General features: G+C 45.2%; 1 protein-coding gene across 1 annotated transcript in view; it reads right to left on the bottom strand.

The window, feature by feature from the left end:
* FAM13A (family with sequence similarity 13 member A) overlaps positions 1-19,185 on the bottom strand; it is a gene marked incomplete at its 3' end in the record, with an annotated part of 151,329 nt that extends 132,144 nt beyond the window's left edge. Inside the window, exons 1-4 of the mRNA XM_081022232.1 lie at positions 18,981-19,185; positions 15,870-16,059; positions 12,342-12,551; positions 6,744-6,924 (exon numbers count right to left, since the gene is read on the bottom strand). Coding sequence (XP_080878358.1) covers positions 6,744-6,924; positions 12,342-12,551; positions 15,870-16,059; positions 18,981-19,007 — 608 coding nt within the window. The 5' untranslated portion in view covers positions 19,008-19,185. The remainder of the gene's footprint in view (positions 1-6,743; positions 6,925-12,341; positions 12,552-15,869; positions 16,060-18,980) is intronic.
* Positions 19,186-19,874: the final 689 nt, after the last annotated feature.

Raw genomic sequence — 19,874 nt, 5'->3', positions numbered from 1 at the left:
AATGTTACCAATGATGCCCTTGTGAAGTTTATTCTTAGCTCAGCGGTTCACATAATTTCCCAAGAAATGAAAGGCTCTGAAAGAACAGCCTCTTGTTCTTGGTTATATTTCAGATGTGGGAGGGCAGGTAGAGGAAGGAAGAAGCAAACCTCTTTGTGGCTTTCAAATGTCAGGGACAAATTGCTGTTTTGTGAACTCCTGATAACGGTCAAGCTATTCCACATCAGATGAAAGGCAGCTGGGCCAACAGCATCTGCATTCTGCATTTAAAATGGACACAAAATGTCGATTGGCCGTTGTTCTATTTGTGTCGAGGTGACCTAGGCCAGGAGGAGCATGACCGAAAAGGGACATCATTTCAGGAAATGGTCAGGGCAACAGATATTTGCAAACCTGAGAGCTGCGCTCAAGGACAGAAAAAGCGTCACACTGGCACAAAGAACACTGCATTTTTAACCTTATGTTAAACAGATACCTGAACACATCAAAATTAGGGGTTGGGAACCTGGAGTCCTCCATGTTGCCAGACTCCCAACTCCTTCAGACCTAGCCATTAGGGGTGACAGTCAGGGATGATGGGAGTTCTAGCCTAACATCAGAAGGCTAGGTTCCTCATTCCTGATGTCAATAAAAACAAGGTGTCTTCTATCATTGATCTACAAACCTGTGGTTGTGCTACAATGACTGTCCCTTGTTTCCCAGAAAAATGCTAAAGTTGCATTCAGCATGGCTGATGTAATTGGCTCTCTGCTGTTCCTTTGCTTATACTAGCTACTTCAACCAATCCCCTTCTTCTGACTAGGTCATGGTCATAAGTAAGAGGTGACCCAATAACAAGGTCAACTCTCATTGGCTCCCAATGGCTTGTCAATCAATGCCACAATCCATCCATTTTTATTTTATCCTAACCCTCCTGCAAGGGACACGGGTGGTGCTGTGGGTTAAACCACAGAGCCTAGCACTTGCCAATCAGAAGGTCGGTGGTTCGGGGGGCCACTAGGGGCGCATTGGAAGATGGCTGACAATACCATCTCTCCGACCCACACGGGGTAATTAAGAGGCTGTTATGGGAGTAGGCAGCCTCCCTTGTTGCCCCAAGGAAATGGGGAACACTGCCCTTGCCTGCTGTGCCCATAAATCACCCCCTAATTCGAAAGAAGGGGGTGAGGGCCCTAGGCAGAATGCCCCCGTGTGGACCTCGGCTCTCCTGGACGCTGTCTCTGATCGCGCACTAGCTACAGCAATTTGGAATAATGAATTACAAAAGAAGCAAATGCACATATTTCAAGTGAAGAAGGGGAGTGAAGTCTGCTAATTTAAGTGACCTCTGCGAAAGAAGACGACGGGATGGAGAAACAGGAATATTTTACGATGAAGATACACCAAAGGCTGGGTATGTTGACAACGGGACTGAATGGGGGGGGGGGGGCTTTTTTACTTTCCTTCTATGTGATTTACAAGAACCCCTCCTCATTAGAATCGTCGGTTGAACTGACCCAAGCAGGATGATTAAGGTCTGTGTGGAGATAAACTTTAACCCAAAGTATGCTTTATGGAGATCGAGAAGCAATAAGAGCTTTTGGAATGGCGCAGCAATTAATTCGGAGTCGCCATCTTGCCAAAGGATTTATAGCTGGGAGGAGGAACGGACTTGTCAGACTGCATTCCTGGTGAATCTCCTCAGAGGTTTTGAGAAAGGAGGCAGATTGGTGAAGATTAATGACGCTAAGACTGTTTTGATGTATGGAAGTGATGTTATATGGAAAACGTCTGGATATGGCTACTGGATAAAAAAAAAAATATCCACGCAGGATTACAAACAGTTCTAACCAGCTTGTGGAGACTATCAGAGGTCACAAAGAGAAAGGAAAAATATATGAAAATAACAACAAGAGATGTGGAAAAACAGTAAGAAAAGACTGGATAGTACTGTGAACATCATAAGGTTAGATTTGTGGACATTAAAACAGCAGCAAGAAGCAAGAAGTTGATTGGATCCCCTTCAGAACTTGAAATATGGGTACCCCCAACAAAAATTTAAAATTCGGCTGTGTAATTTGGAATTTATGTAATTTGGTTTGATTTGATGTGATTGGTCGGTTAATAAAAAATTATTCTTAAAAAAAAAGAGAAGGTTTTACATTATGTTCTTACGCAAGAAGGGACGTGGGTGGTGCTGTGGGTTAAACCACAGAGCCTAGGACTTGCCGATCAAAAGGTTGGCGGTTCGAATCCCCGTGACAGGGTGAGCTCCTGTTGCTCTGTCCCTGCTCCTGCCAACCTAGCAGTTCGAAAGCACGTCAAAGTGCAAGTAGATAAATAGGTACCACTCCGGCGGGAAGGTAAACGGCGTTTCCGTGCGCTGCTCTGGTTCGCCAGAAGCGGCTTAGTCATGCTGGCCACATGGCCCGGAAGCTGTACGCCGGCTCCCTTGGCCAATAAAGCGAGATGAGCGCCGCAACCCCAGAGTCTGTCATGACTGGACCTAATGGCCAGGGGTCCCTTTACCTTTACCTCTCCTCAGGATGACACAAATGTTTCTTCTTCCATTTACCCTCCTAGCCCAGGTTTGTGGCTGGGGCGGGTTTTGAATCCAGCTCTTCCTAGTCAAAGTTCAACACTCTTCATCACGCGGGCTCTTTCCCAGTGTAGAAAAGAGCCTGGTGCAAAGTTGAACGAGCAACCTATGCCTGAAAGGGTTTTATATCACATTACCAATCCCTGAATCACCCAGCCTGACACAAATCTGATTAGAGCAGATCAGCACTGCATTAAAAAAATAAAATAAAGACTTCGAGGAATTTGATTACGAGGAAGTGAAAACACCAGAACGACAAGTGAATCAGGCCTAGTTAACATCTGCTTTTAGGAGCACGGAGTCTCTTGCCACTAAAGTCTTCTCGCATCTCACCAGGGAAGCAATAAAAGCCATTTGCCCCAGCTTAGTTTGGGTTTTTAGCTGGACACTAGGTCTTACTGAAGAGTGTGAGGTCGTGAGAAATGTTATAAGCATTTCCCAAGACTAAACCAATCCAATTAATTAATTCACTTTTTAATGATGCAACTGCCTCTCCCCCAGTAGAAGCACCAAAGGCTATTAACAGGAGATGAAGAAAACATCATGTACCAAACTGGGCACTATTATAAGGTCATGGTAGCACTTTGTAGTTAAACATTCTCTAGAGCCGTATCTTAAAAAAAAAAAAGGAAGTGTAACTAAAATCGTTATGCAGGATTAAGTGGTAGGAGAAGGTAATCAAAACAAGCCTGCAGTTCACCAGCCATTTATCTTGGGCTGGCAGACTTGAAATTAGACTTGCGAAAAAATAGGATTGGCAAGAGCAAGCAGTAGGCGGCAGGCTGTAAGGGCAAAGTGCATACAATCAGGTATACAAACACATATTTCCCCTGGTAACAGTTGTCCGGATGTGAGCTGTTGAAAACAGGTGGAAATGTGACTAAGTCAGAAAACACAAGGGGGCCGGGACTGATCAGATCTTCCAATATCCTGTCTTTGGGAATTACTAAATCCTATGCGATTAACTGAAGTTGCAAAACGTCTGCTGCTGGCAGCAATGGAACAACCTTTCCCTAAGGTTCGTCAGAAGGGTGAGGCATAAGCAGGTCTTTCATCTGGGATTATTCCACACCATGGAAAATGCCTGAAGTTCTGGTGTTGCAATTGCTTTTTCAAAGAGCTACCAAAACACACACACACACTTGTAAATCAAATAGCAAGCTGCTCCTTAAGAGAAATGGACAACAGGGGTGAGGATCCTGTCGACAGTGCAGACAAGGCGTATATAAGTATGTACACGCATTCATGCTTGCATGGGGCTTGAGGTCAATTCCACAGCTTCATTCTCTGAGGAAGAGATTCTTTGCAACTCTTGTCTGCAAAAGGTATGAACATTAGTAGTGCATGCCTATCTCTGTTTAACTCAGCTGTAAGTCCCACTGATATAATGCTTACTCGGGGGTAAGTGTAACAGCCAAACCCTGTGCATGTTTATAGGAATGTTGCCTGGCAGCATATTTCTATGCACGCTTACTCAGATGCGAGCCTGATAAGTTCAATTGGATTCACCCCAGATTAAATATATATGGGATTGAAACCCCGACCCGCTATTCTGTGCTACTTTATGCAATGAAAGTTGGCTAGATTTTTTGGTTGTAAGTCGCTTTGAGTTGCCTTGAGCAAAAGAAAGCGGCTAAACAACAACAACATCATACTGAAAATGTAAACTCAATCAAGTTTCTTCTCCATCTCACCCAAATGCAACTGCTAAAATACAGTGGTACCTTGGTTCTCAAACTTAATCCGTTCTGGAAGTACGTTCCTAAACCAAAGCGTTCAAAAATCAAGGCATGCTTTCTCATAGAAAGCAATGCAAAATGAATTAATCTGTTCCAGACTTTTAAAAACAACCCCTAAAACTGCAATTTGTCATGAATTTTACTATCTAATGAGACCATTGACCCATAAAATGAAAGCAATAAATAATGTGGTTCCACACAGTCAAAACAAAAACAAAAAGAGCCGCAAAAACAAAAACGCAAAATAAATAGCAAAAACAGACAGACCTCTGCGTAACACTCAAAACGGAAGTGTGGCATTCAAAACGGAAGTGTAAAACTCAAAACTGAGCATGTTCGGCTTCTGAAAAAAAGTTCACAAACCGGAACACTTACTTCCGGGTTTGCAGTGTTTGGGTTCCAAGTTGTTTGAGTACCAAGACGTTTGAGAACCAAGGTACCACTGTACTGCCAACGCCCTCCTTGCCTCAGGTTTCTCTGCCTCCATTCTCCTTTTTCATCATGTTAGAAATACATAGCTGGTGCCTACAAATATCAAAACAAGAGGCTGCCTACAGCACTCTTTGCATATTGCACAAATAAAGTCCATCAGAGATCCTTTCATTGCTGCCCACTGATCAGCGCTCTTGAGATTCCACAGCATCATAAACAAGCCAGTCACAAGAGGCAGAAAAAAGGCACAAACATTGGCTTACAAAGATCAACAGCAAAAACATCCTCAAAGGGTTGTGGGAGGGCATCCTTGTCTTACATAACAAGTTTTAACATCGCAAAAACAGCACGTATTTGGGTGACAGGCAAGGGAGGTGGGAAATCAGCAGGGAGAAAGATAACAATAGCTCCTTCGCCAACCTGGTAGTCCAAAACATCTGGTGGGCATCACTGCCATCATCTCTGACTGTGTTGGCTGGGGCTGGTGGAAGATGCAGTCCAGAACATCTGGAGAGGACTAGGTTGGGGAAGGGTGTATTTACAGTATCCTTATTGTTGAGATGCTCATCTTAAAAGCAAATACTGGAATTTGTATATGGTTCAAAATACAAAATCAACTTATAAATATCACCAGCATTTTGACACGCACACACCACCAGCTCAATAGGTCGCTGTGTGCCAAACCACAGTAGGAGGACCAATGTAACGTATGAACCAATTAGGCAACCACCAGTTTATTAGTCAATGAAAAAAAACACCTGCCTGGGTCATAGAATCATAGAATCATAGAGTTGGAAGAGACCACAAGGGCCATCGAGTCCAACCCCCTGCCAAGCAGGAAACACCATCAGAGCACTCCTGACATATGGCTGTCAAGCCTCTGCTTAAAGACCTCCAAAGAAGGAGACTCCACCACACTCCTTGGCAGCAAATTCCACTGTCGAACAGCTCTTACTGTCAGGAAGTTCTTCCTAATGTTTAGGTGGAATCTTCTTTCTTGTAGTTTGGATCCATTGCTCCGTGTCCGCTTCTCTGGAGCAGCAGAAAACAACCTTTCTCCCTCCTCTATGTGACATCCTTTTATATATTTGAACATGGCTATCATATCACCCCTTAACCTCCTCTTCTCCAGGCTAAACATGCCCAGCTCCCTTAGCCATTCCTCATAAGGCATCGTTTCCAGGCCTTTGACCATTTTGGTTGCCCTCCTCTGGACACGTTCCAGTTTGTCAGTGTCCTTCTTGAACTGTGGTGCCCAGAACTGGACACAGTACTCCCGGTGAGGTCTGACCAGAGCAGAATACAGTGGCACTATTACTTCCCTTGATCTAGATGCTATACTCCTATTGATGCAGCCCAGAATCGCATTGGCTTTTTTAGCTGCCGCGTCACACTGTTATGGTCAACCAAGTTTGGGGTCAACCAAGACTCCTAGATCCTTTTCACATGTACTGCTCTCAAGCTAGGTGTCACCCATCTTGTATTTGTGCCTCTCATTTTTTTTTGCCCAAGTGCAATACTTTACATTTCTCCCTGTTAAAGTTAATCTTGTTTGTTTTTGCCCAGATCTCTAATCTGTCAAGGTCGTTTTGAAGTGTGATCCTGTCCTCTGGGGTGTTAGCCACCCCTCCCAGTTTGGTGTCATCTGCAAATTTGATCAGGATGCCCTTGAGTCCATCATCCAAGTCGTTGATAAAGATGTTGAATAAGACCGGGCCCAAGACAGAACCCTGTGGCACCCCACTAGTCACTCTTCTAATGTAGAAGAGTGTAGGTCATCCTAGCCTACATTGGCTGCTTATCACACTGTGATGATCTGCTATTGCAGTTACTTCCAGGTAGACTTAACTGCTTACCCAACACAGCAAATCTGAGTCAGGTACGTCAGGTACAAAAACAAGGAAATGGAGGCGTTAGAAATGTCTCCAATGTCTAAAATGCCATGGCTTAATTTTTGCTCCAAACCAGGAGCTTCTTTCAGGCAAGGAACTTACTGGAAACAGTTTGGTCCGAATACTGTGGCGAGGTTGGAAACAGTCATCTTGTTCTCAGAGTGATGATCGGCAACTCTCCTCAGGAATCGGCAGAGGAACTTAAGCAGGGTATAGTGGGGCTCAGGCAGCTGCCTCAGGAGTTCTCTCAAAGTGTTCACATTTGGGCTACAATTCTGGATGTCTGTCAGGAAGGGAAGAAGAAGAAGAAGAAGACAGACGAGGTTATGGACACTCAAATCAAATACAAAATAGCACTAGTATGGTGGCATTAGACTCAGGGACTAAACAAGCATATTGAGGAAGTACATTGAACAAAAGGTATGTAAAAAGGTATATCACCACTTTAAAACAGCCATGGCTTTCCCCAAAGAATCCCAGAAAACATAGTTTGTTAAAGGTGCTTAGAGGAGACTCCTTTTCTCCTCCCAGAGCTACAATTCCCTGGCTAGTTTAACAATCAATCCCTCTTCACAGAGAACTCTAGGAATTGCAGCTCTGTGAGGGGAATAGTGGTCTGGGAGTTAATCCTCGAAATACTTGCTTCACCAGGACAGAGCCTGCTCCTCAGTCTCCACATGACTTGACTGGAATCAGCCACCACTTGTCACAACTGCTGGAAGATGGGAATTAAACAATCCCGAGTTGAAAAGATATCTCCTGAAAACAAATTCTATCCTTATCGCATCTCGTACTAGCTGCGCAATTGGACTGCTGCTTTCCTATATTTAATCTTTGGATGGAGACTAACAGAACCATGCCAACTACAGGAAGCCAATGTAATTTACACTGGGGTAAATTATCCTAGTGTAACCTATAGCGGATTTCTCTTGTCTTTAGACCCAAGCCCACTGCACCTATGGAAGAAATAAGAGACCCTCTGTTTGAGGTGTACTGCTGGGGTTCTCCTCCACCTAAAAGGTAAAAGGTAAAGGACACCTGGACAGTTAAGTCCAGTCAAAGACGACTATGGGGTTGCAGCGCTCATCTCGCTTTCAGGCCGAGGGAGCCGGTGTTTGTCCGCAGACAGCTTTTTGGGTCATGGGGCCAGCATGACTAAACCGCTTCTGGTGCAACAGGACACTGATGAGTGCCAGAGTGCACGGAAATGCTGTTTGCCTTCCCACCACAGCGGTACCTATTTATCTACTTGCACTGGTGTGCTTTCGAACTGCTAGGTTGGCAGGACAGAGCAATGGGAGCTTACTCCGTTGTGGGGATTCGAACCGCCGACCTTCTGATCAGGAAGCCAAAGAGGCTCAGTGGTTTAGATCACAGCGCCACCCGCTCCCACCTAGACTCAGGATGTATATATGTGTAAATAAACCGTATATTGGAAAGATGCCACTGTCTCCACTGAGCCTCATTGTCCAAAAGGAAACACAAGACCCTGGTGCCTTGGAATCTCACACCACTCGGGAGATTGGGGTGGGGTGTAATGCTGTGTTCCCAAATCAAACAAGCTGGAGAATCTGAGACAGGGACATGTGCCAAAGGGCGACTCGTCCTGACACAGGCCTGTGTCCTGCATGCCACGAGTGCCTATCAGATGACACGGCAGGACGTTCTTTTACGATGCTGCTCGCCTGTGGCTGGAGACTTGTGGCTATCTGGCTCCTGCACACCCTGTTTCACTCACTGAACTGAACAGCTGTGACATGGATATAATATCCTCCCTTTTAAAATAGAAGGGATGTACAAATCAAATCTAACAGGACAGGCCTTTTTATGGGCAGGCAGATACTAGTATTTATGCAAGTTCAACCCCCCAATATGGGACAGATGCATTGTAGGAAGGGATGGACTAGACGATCCTCAGGGTCTCTTCCAGCTCTACAAATTCTATGATTCTGATGACAACGTGGAAATGTCAGCTTTTGGCAGGATGATACGGTCAACCAGCTTACAAAGCACTTACATGCACATCGCACCGAAATCTTAATCAGTGGTGGGGAACCTCTAGATCTCGTGGGATGGGTCTAACTGAGTCCAGCAGAAGCCCCAGTTTGCCCCACAAGCCAAATGGAGCTGAACGCAACCCCTATTTGCGTCAAGCGTCGATCAGGATTTCCAGAGTGCAGCTGATCCAGTTAAGGCTTGCATTTGATGTCAAATTTAAAGGGAGTCAAATGCATGCCCTGCTTGCAGAAGGAGTATCCCTTCAATGTTCCAGCTTGTCCCTTTAAAACTGCTGTGTTCCTTGCCCCATATCTGATGTCAGTAGCTAAGTCAGGTGTAGAGCAGGTGAGCATGATTGGGGGAAATCTGTTTAAACAAAGGCCCTTTTCATTCCTTGAAAAACCAGCAATACAGTGGTACCTCGGGTTACAGACGCTTCAGGTTACAGACTCCACAAACTGAGAAATAGTACCTCGGGTTAAGAACTTTGCTTCAGGATGAGAACAGAAATTATGTGGCGGCAGCACAGCGGCAGCAGGAGGCCCCATTAGCTAAAGTGGTGTCTCAGGTTAGGAACAGTTTCAGGTTAAGAACGGACCTCCGGAACGAATTAAGTTCTTAACCCGAGGTACCACTGCATGTTAATCTTGTCCAGGATAAAATACTCTGTAGCCAAGGCAGCTGTAATCTTTAGTCAGTTGGCCCCAGATAAGTCCAATTAAATAAATGTGGCTTTCCAATTTCTTTAAGTGTGTCACCCTGGACAATACCATCCTCCTCCAAAACTCAACTCCATCATCCCAACTGTTACTTGGAAGTTGGAAACATGCTAAGGACTTTGCCTCTTCATTTCTTGAGGTTCCCTTGTCTACTTTCTGGAATGTCCCCCCAACAGAGCTTCTAACCACAATTTGCCATCAGATCTGGATTGGCAGGCTACAATTATCTCCTTGCCTCTTGTGCAAAGAGTTCATCCATGGTGACCAAGATTCAATGGGGAAGTCTCTAAATTAACCATTGTTGTTGTTTAGTCGTTTAGTCGTGTCCGACTCTTCGTGACCCCATGGACCAGAGCACGCCAGGCACTTCTGTCTTCCACTGTCTCCTGCAGTTTGGTCAGACTCATGTTTGTATGGTTTGTAAATTAACCATAGTTTTCCAGAATATGTAAGCTCTGGATGATAAAGGAGCTCACACGACCTCCCCGTGCAACTTCCTTTTCAAATCTTAGGCACACAACAAGAGCTCAGAACCGCATCTTTTCATAATGTTTAAAGTTGCTCCAATACCTTCAAACCACCTGATTCTGCAATGTGAGGGAGTTCAGTCAAGCCCTCTAACCTTGTTCCTAAATTACAACTTGTTTTATCTGTAAACAGTGCAGAAACGCATTATTACGCCTTGGCTGAACATTATTTCCAACACAGGAGCACTGTGTGCTTTGCTGAGTGGTAAGTATCTGGGATCTTTATGGCTACAAACAAGAAATCATTCTTCTTCACAGCTAACCTTGATCTTATCACAACACAAGTTCAAGAGCGTGTTGCAAGCTGTGCTGGAAAAAGGACCCCGCCACCAAAAAAACCAAAAGCAGCTGACTGGCAAGCCATTTTTAATGCAAAGCTATGCTCAAACGAGGGGCAGATGTCAGCAGTCGAACCCACTCATACTGGAAACTCTCTAGCATTTTACAAAAAGAGGAGTTTAAATATGTTCTGCGCATTAACCAAGAGGAATACAGCAAAGAGAGAGAAAGTGGAGCGTTTGGCTCAAAAACCACAACCTAGTTCTCATCGAGATGGTAAACCTGTTGCTGGATGGTAGCATGTTAACCCAGGGCTTCCCAAATCTTTTGAGCCCCTTGATGAGCTTATAAAGTTGCCATCAACCCAAATTCTTGGGAACGCAACTGAAACAAAGTCAACACTTCTTAATCAGAGATTACCATTATTCTAAAGCCTTTTAAAAAAGCCTTCTCCAAGGCAGCCTACTTTTGTATCTTTGGGGAAGGAAAAGAGGGGCGATAGAACTATTGTTTTGACATTTCAAATGAATCTTTAGAAAGTGAACGTCTGCACCGTTACACATTTTGTAAAGCAATGAAGCTGCATGGTCTGAGGATACTGTGGAATCATCTTATTAAACACAATAGTTTTCACAGTCGCAAGGGAGGTACACTCTGCACATGCCCATGCTCTTTATATCTGAGGCCCACAGTCCTTTGAAAGCTTCACCCCCTCTGAACAGGACACCTGAGGGAAGGGATTCCACTGCCTTGCGATGGCGGTAGCTTTGGGGTGCTTCTCGCTAGCAGAGGGCTAACTCTGCCTCATCCAAACCCCTCCCCCAGCAGATTCACTGATTCATCTATGTCAGTATTGTGTACACCAGCCTTGCACCTGTCAGATGTTGTGGATTACAGCTCCACCAGCTCCAGCTGGCATGGTCAGTCTACACTAATTGGCAGTGGCTCTCCAGATTTCAGATGTGAGTCTTTCCCAGTCTTACCTGGAGATGCCAAGGACTGGACCAGAGACCTTTCTGCGTGCAAAGCACACTCTTCACCGCTGAGCAGCACACCTTTTACAGTGGTACTTCGGGTTAAGAACTTAATTCGTTCTGGAGGTCCATTCTTAACCTGAGGTACCACTGTACAGTGGTACCTTGGGTTAAGTAGTTAATTCGTTCCGGAGGTCCGTTCTTAACCTGAAACAGTTCTTAACCTGAAGACCACTTTAGCTAATGGGGCCTCCCGCTGCCACTTCGCCGCGGCGGCACGAATTCTGTTCTCATCCTGAAGCAAGGTTCTTAACCCGAAGTACTATTTCTGGGTTAGCGGAGTCTGTAACCTGAAGCGTCTGTAACCTGAGGTGCCACTGTACAGTGGTACCTTGGGTTAAGTAGTTAATTCGTTCCGGAGGTCCGTTCTTAACCTGAAACTGTTCTTAACCTGAAGACCACTTTAGCTAATGGGGCCTCCTGCTGCCACTGCACTGCCGTGGCACATTTCTGTTCTTATCCTGAAGCAAAGTTCTTAACCTGAAGCACTATTTCTAGGTTAGTGAAGTCTGTAACCTGAAGCATCTGTAACCTGAAGCGTCTGTAACCCGAGGTACCACTGTACTCATTTAGTGAAATTTGCTTCAGAAGGTGAGGCAAGTACGGGAATTGACCCTCTGCTAATTCTGACTGGCCAAATGTTCAGAGAAGCAAAGCAACCCAGCTCAGTCACATAAATTTTATCCACTGACTAGCACAAGTTGTTTTTGCAGGACAACATTTTTTTTTTCTTCTGCAACTCGGAGTACAGTTGTACCTTGGATCCTGAGTGCCTTGTGAGTCGAAATTTTTGGCTCCCAAAGACCAGAAACCTGGAAGTGAGTGTTCCAGTTTGCGAACATTCTTTGGAACCCTAATGTCCAGCGGGGCTTCCATGGCTTTTGATTGGCTGCAGGAGCTTCCTGCAGCCAATCGGAAGCCGCGCCTTGGTTTCCGAACATTTTGGAAGTTGAATGAATTTCCGGAACGGATTACGTTCAACTTCCGAGGTACCACCATATGCATGTTGCCATTTCCCATGGCAACTGCCCAATTTAGGGGAAATGATTAAAATAACAACACCAGCACCAACAGCTAGAGATCTAGTGAACTCCACCAGGAACAATATACACAGGGATGTATGCCTGATGAAAAGACTGTCACCTTGATACAGGTGTATGAATTTGGGGTGTGCTGCAGAAGTGATCACCCGATCAGGCAGCTCCCTCAAAAACAATTTCAGCAAACTGGCCGCGGAGCTGACGTCGCCTTCCACAGGCAGCACCACTTCCTTTCCGCTCTCGTACTTCCCTCGAAGCCGCTCCATGGTTTTCAGGTTGCCATTCACCCTGAAAAGACCTTCCTGTTTCAGCCCTGTAATTACACATTAAAAAAGGAGGAAGATAAATAAATAACTGGCACACCCGCTGCCCTGCTTTAAAAATAACACGGCCAGAGCAACCAATGGCAAATGCCAAACGTAACAAAAAAAGCCTAAGTCGGCTTTTAACTGTCTAGCAGTGAAAACGAGGGCCAAAAAAATGTAGGCCTGGCCTAGACATACATGCACCATGAGGTGGTAAAGATCCAAGGTGGGAGAATGGAACTGCCTCATTTCGAACTGTGAAGGGGGAAATATCACAATTCTGAATGCTCTCTTGTGTGGAAAAAAACACACACCCGACAAATAGGAAATTAGTGCCGTGGAGAACAAGCTGGATTTGCCTGGTGACATATATATATATATATATATATATATATATATATATATATAGTGCTTTCCCCCCTAAAATAATGTTTAGGGGCACTCTCATTTTTACTCAAGAAAATCACAATTTTATAGTTCAAATCGGGGAAAATAAACACAGTAAATGGACAAAAGTATAAAGAGTCATAAAATGTTTAGCGGTATGCATACCCCTGCGTGCCCCCGGAAAAAAGCGTTCTCTCTCTCTCTATAGGTGCCAGGGAAAAACATTCCTCTTCAACCAGGCCTTTGGCTGTTCAATATTCTACAGCCTTTTAAATGTGTCTGTGGGAAGGGGGGCTTATTGTTTTGCAGTTTTGTTTTACTTATTTGCTTGTTTTCATCCTGTATTTTATTCTGTGAGCCATCCTGAGATCTTACGACAAAGGGCAGCATATAAATCTAATAAATAAATAAATAAATAAAGTAAAGAAAAAAAACCCCTTAGGTTGTTGTTTGGCCCTGACAAGAGCTACGAGTTTAGCCCACAGGAGTTCGCACCAAATGCCTCAAAAGCTCCTCAGCAGAAATCGGCCTCCACTAAAGCCTAGCAATCCTACTCTGACATCTGCTGGAAAACAGGGCACATTGCAGAAAAGCAAGATGCCATTAAATCAGAAAGTTGAGAAGTATCAAACTTAAGACTACTTGCTTAGTTCTTTAACTTGCATGCACACAAATATAAGCATTACGGAGCATTTAAGATTAGATTTATTTAATAATTATGTGAAATTTGAACCTGAACCTACTTAGTATGTTGGTGCTCTTAGATCCCCACTTTCTTCCTTTTTCATTTTCTATTATTATTATTATTATTATTTATTATTATTATCATCAGCATCATTATTATCATTATTACTATTATTATTATTCCCCCTTTTCCTTCCAAGGAGCTTAAAATGGTATACATGATTCTCCACCTCTCTATTTCATCTTCACAGCAACCCTGTGAGGTAGGTTAGGCTAAGAGATGGTGACTAGCCCAACGTCAGCCAGTGAGCTTCACGGCTGAGTGGAGATTCGAACCCTGCTCTCCCAGGTCCTGGTCCAACACTCTAACAATGTTACAGCACACTGGCACCCTTAGATCTAACCACAACACCACGCTGGCTTGAGGAAGGCTGCATTAGACCACGACAATTAGGGGGCTTTGAAAATCACCGCGGAGATCAAGACCCTGGCTTGGTCTGAAGGCACATGAGGCAGCCCCTTTGCAGACGATAAGCAAGTCTGGGTGTTGACAGTGTCTGTCCAGACTATCCTGAGTACCAGGATAGAATAAAGTCAGAATGGAACTGTTCCAAGTAAAATGAAATAAAATATACACATGCATCTACACCACAGACTTGAGCTTTCAGATCAGCTATTATAGTCGTACCTTGGCTCCTGAATGCTTTGGGAGTCAAACGTTTTGGCTCCCAAACAATCGAAAACCGGAAGTGAGTGTTCCGGCTTTTGAACATTCTTATGGAAGCTGAACGTCCGACGGAGCTTCCGATTGGCTGCAGGAGCTTCCTGCAGCCAATCAGAAGCTAGGCTTTGGAAGCAGAACGTTTTGGAAGTCGAACAGACTTCCGGAACGGATTCGCGCCAATACGTTCACACAAAACATGTACAGAGGTTATACAATGTCCCCTGTTTATTGAGCATTTCTCTTGAAATGTTCTCACAAAGTTATACAACAAAACCAGATAGTGGCTGTTATTCCACACTTCCCAGGGGGAATTTCCCACCACTTTTTTAATTTGACTTTTTGCAGCGTCGAGATAATTGTTTGAGAAAGTGTGTGGAGATGATGGCCAAATCTTATGCAAACAAACAAACAGTGTACCTGGAAGAGCCCTGAACTTAGTTTAGGAGTTTTCTTTTATGGGGAAACGCAGTCCTAGGAGGGCGCCTGGGGTCTCTAATAGACACTTCCCAGAATCACCAAACTACAATTCCCAGCATTCTCTGGAAGCAGGTGGTGGGAGAGAGCCAACAGAAGTTACAGACAGAGATAAAATGTATTTACACATTGAGAGTACAGACAGCCCCTTAAAGCAACAGCGAGGAACTTGCAACTCTCCAGAATTTGTGGGACTCCAACCACCACCTGGAAGCAGAAATCCCAACAGCAGGTGAGACAGGAAGCTGAGTTCTTGTTCTGATTTATTGTATGTAAGTTGCTCTGGGGGCCCTTTTGGCTGGAGAGTTGGGTCCAAATACCCAAAGTAAGTAAATAAATAATCTTGTATAAATAATCTTGTGAACCGCCCTCAGATCTTTTGATGAAGGATGGTATATAACTTAATAATAATTACAATAAGCCCCCATCAGTCCCAGTCAACATGGCCTATGGTCAGGGACGAGGATGATGATGATAATAATAATAATAATAATTTTTATTTATACCCTGGCCAGAGCCTGGCTCAGAGCGGCCAACACCAATAAAATTTCAGTAAAAACATAATAAGAAAAAAGAAAAAGAAAAAAACCAATTTGAAATACAGGTCAAAATGAAATTTAAAATGCAGCCTCATTTTAAAAGTCAAAACTATAAGGGGAGGGAAACATAAGGGTCAGACTAAGTCCAAACCTAAGCCCAGACGGAACAGCTCTATGTTGCAGGCCCTGTGGAAAGATGTCAAGTCCCGCAGGGCCCTAGTCTCTTGTGACAGAGCATTCCACCAAGTCGGGGCCAGTACTGAAAAGGCCCTGGCCCTAGTTGAGACCAACCTAACCACCTTGCGACCTGGGACCTCCAAAATGTTGCCATCTGTGGACCTTAAGGTCCTCCGCGGGGCATACAAGGAGAGGCAGTCCCGTAGGTACGTGGGTCCTAGGCCGCATAAAGATATGTAAGCTCTGCAACATCTGGTGGGCCACATATTCGCTACCCGTACCTTAGAGATAAACCTTTCTTTCCCTCTTTTTCAACAAGGAGGGTTCCGCTAGCAGCTTACCATGCCAAGTCAGGTATTCGACAATCTCCCACACGACGGCCGGGACTCCGTTCTTGCTCAGTCCCTGCTGCTGAAGTTCATGCAGGCTTACGCCAAACACCTTCTGGCAGGCAGCTCCCCTCTGGCCACTCAGTGGGGCTGCCGCAATCTTCTTCATGTCTTCTTTCAGCCTGACAGCGGATTTGCTTTGCTTGAAAGAGCACAGAAAGAGGGAGCAGTCGGTCATCGTGACTATAGGGGGCTGCATGGTGGCTCTACGAAAGGAAAGCCGAGCATTCAATGGCAGGCCTTTCGGGTTTTAAATTCTCAACATAAACAAACAAAACCCGGCAGAGCAGAATTCTTCCGAAAAGGTCTGGGACGGAAACATGCACACACAGGGAGAGACTGAAAAGGGAAAAAGAAAGTCAGAGGAGGAGGAGGAGCCTGGAATACGTAGCCAAGCAACAGAGTGGATAACTTGGAAGTCTCCAAGCTGCATCGCCAGAGCAACTGTGGGTGGAGCAGAAATGAGAGACACGCTCTATGAATGGAAGCCGTTCTTCTCTGAAACATCAGGGTAAACATAGAGGTAAATAGCCGAATGGCCTGGTACAGTAACCAGACACCGAGAAATGGATTTCTGCCACAGCGGAAGAGCAGCACCACTGTTTACAAGCTGGATTTTTCCTAACAGCCTTGCTGGTTCAGGCCAATAGCCCATCCAGACCAGAATTAGTCTATAAAATTTTATCTATTTGTTTTCTGGAAGACGGAGCAAGCTTGTTTTCTCCTGCTCCGCAGGGTAGGACTCGAACCAATGGCTTCAAGTCACAAGAAAGGAGATTCCGACTAAACATTCAGAAAAACTTTCTGACAGCAAGAGCTGTTCAACAGTGGAACAGACTCCAACAAGAGGTGGCAGACTCTCCTTCCTTGGAGGTTTTTAAGGAGAGGTTGGATGGCCACCTGTCATGGATGCTTCAGTTGATATTCCTGCATCACAAGGGGGTTGGGCTAGATGACCCTTGGGGTCCCTTCCAACGATTCTGAGAGTCAAAGCTAAAATGTGGATGTTTAACAGAAAAATAGCAGTGTGCATTATTTTTAACACTGCTGGCTGGCATGTATCAAAAACAGCTTCCTCCATCACTACCTGTTGCAATATATCCTCCATTCACACATCTCCCAAGGATGTCCCAGTGGTAATTCAATGAAGCGCTATATGACATTCATTTTAAAACTGGGCTGCATAGCGCAAATGTTCCAGGGAACATTATGCCTGGTGAAAGGCCTCTTGTAGCTCCTGGAGCCGTGCTATGAGGCCACCTGGTAATCGTATTCATCCTAGCATAAGGTTCTGCCACTTTTACTGCATTCCTTCTTAAAGGGCTTGCTGAGGAAAGGGGTTCTGCTTGGTGAGCTGTGTGGTCCTGCTCTAAGCCACTATATAAACATAACTTTACCAGCTTTCTACTCCTGAAATGATGCAAGGGGCGGGGGGGAGCAACTATTTAAGTTCCAAAGAAGCCAGCCAAGATTCCCACTCCTAATAAAACTTGTTTTAAGAATGAAGGTGGCCATCCTATTACAGTGGTACCTCTGGTTGCGAACGGGATCCGTTCCGGAGCCCCATTCGCAAAATGAGCAGAACGCAACCTGCATCCGTGCGGGTCACGATTCGCCGCTTCTGCGCATGCGCGTGACATCATTTTGAGCGTCTGCACATGTGTGAGCGACGAAACCTGGAAGTAACCCTTTCCAGTACTTCTGGGTCGCTGCGGGACGCAACCTGAAAAGATTTAACCTGAAGCAAACGTAACAAGAGGTATGACTGTACACATTTACCTTGGGAGTAAGCCCCACTGAACTCAAAAGCAGCTGGCTTCTGCACAGACTTACAGAGAACTACACTGCTAACCTGTCCTTTTGAACATGAAAAATGGGAAAGGTTCAAAAGCGAAACATGCAAGACTCAAGAAATGGAAAAGGCAGACAGTGCGTACTAATTCTTTTAATGTTATTTATTAATGTGCATTCAGAAAAAAGCAGAGAGGGGAGCACATGGTCTTTTGCCTACCCATCTGCTAAATCCACTAAATCTCTAGTGCCTACAAAACAGGCAAAATATATGCATGGAACAGCAAATCCTTCCCTCTGAAACATCCCTCTTGAAATGCTAGTTAAAAAGAATAAAATACTGTACACATTATCAATCCTGCCTCACAGTGCTGCAGGAGCAAGTTGAATCTCACTTGTCTCTTCATTGTTTAAAAAATGCCTTTAAATCTGCACATTTATCTGAGCGGCTCCAATTTTTAAACACAGCTTCAAACTTACCCATATTGGTGGCAAACATGCACGTACTTGCTTAGGAGCAAAACCTTTTTTAGAGGGAGGACTGCAGCCATGATCACTAACAGAGAAGGCATAACACAACAGAAAGCCCTACTCTGGAAATAAAATGGGTTTGTTTGTTTATTTTACATGCAAACCTGGCACTTATACAATGACTTTAATTGAAAAATAAACCAAGAAGTGCAAAGTGCTTAACTACAAGCTACTGAAACAATTTTGGGAAATAGTTATAAACAAAATAGAAGTTGTGGTGCAAAAATAGATTTTTTTAAAAAAACAAACAAACAAACTACTGGACCTGCAGTTCTATACATTGGGCGGGAGGCCGGGACTGAGCCCCACTTAAATTCATTGACATTTACTTTTGAGTCTATGTATAATTGTGCTGCTGATCAAACCCCCAGAATCTAAACGACATCAACCACCCCAAAGCCTCTTCATCAAAACAAAGGAGGCAAGCTACACCTCCTAGGTGGAATTGCTGTACAATTATTTTCGAATCACGTATATTATAAAATAAGAGAAGCAGAGAAGGGCTGACTTTGAGGCTGAGAAATAAGAGCAGAAACGGAATGAACTGAACATAAGCTTAACACTGGAAGAACAAAATGCTTTTTATACATGCCTAAAACAATGTTTGGTTTTTCATCTCTTCTCTATATGCAATGTTCAAAATGTTAGACTGTAGAGACAGAGCGCGCGCGCGCAGGCACCCATTTGCGCGCAGTTGCGCCTCCCTCGCTTTCCCCGCGCAGCCCGCCGACTCGTACTCACACAGATGGCTAATGCGCCTGCCCCCATTCTCTCCGGAGTGTCTGGAAGAAGTAATGAAGATAGGATGAAGGCATTAAGCAGACTGCTGGAGACTCAAGGCAAAGCCTCCCTCCCGAGACACGGAAAGCTTTCTTCCAACTTTGCCTTCTGCTGCGGCTCCGCGGGGAAAAACAAAAAAACAAAAACGTCCAGCAGCCCTCAAGCGTTTCCCCTGAAACTTTTCGAGCTCTTCTTCCTGCTTTGCATGCACATGGCTGGAATCAAGGCCCTGGAGCTGAAATCTGAGCCAGCGACTCTTGCATTGGCGGACTGGGAAGGGTCATGTGACCCGGGACTTAAGAGTCGCCGACGTCTTGCCACTTCCAAGGATTTCGTGCAAGGAAGGAAGCTGGTCTGAAGGCGTCTGCCTGCAAAGCCACCCCACTCCCGGCTGCTTTCTTTGCAGGGCTCTGAAATATCCTGATTTCGGGCCACAAGATGCTGATTTTCTCTATCTCCACCACCTTTTGTTGTTGTGGTTGTAGTCGTTTAGTCTTTTCTGACTCTTCGTGACCCCATAGCAGCGGCGTAGCGTGGGTGGTCAGCACCCGGGGCAAGGCAAGTAATTTGCGCCCCCTAACCCGGGGCAAGGCAAGTAATTTGCGCCCCCTAACCCCTAACCTGCCGCCGCTGCCAGCTTCTTCTTGCTGCTGCCTGGTCTGGTCTGGTGTGGTTCTCTCCCGCGCTCAGCGCTGCGCTGGGCGGCCGCTGCACTGTCCCTCCCCCAGATAGTCCCTCGCTCTCTCTCCGCACCGCACGCCTGGCACCCACCCCCTCCACAGTGGGCGGCGACCCAGCGGCTCGGATCGGATTCGCACAGCCAGCACTGCAGTGAGAGAGAGTGAGTGAGCCAGG

This window comes from Podarcis pityusensis (genome assembly GCF_964106645.2).
Source record: "Podarcis pityusensis genome assembly, chromosome: 9".
NCBI lineage: Eukaryota > Metazoa > Chordata > Lepidosauria > Squamata > Lacertidae > Podarcis > Podarcis pityusensis.
The sequence above is the reverse complement of the archived record's forward strand: the minus strand, read 5'-3'. Positions and strand labels throughout refer to the sequence as shown.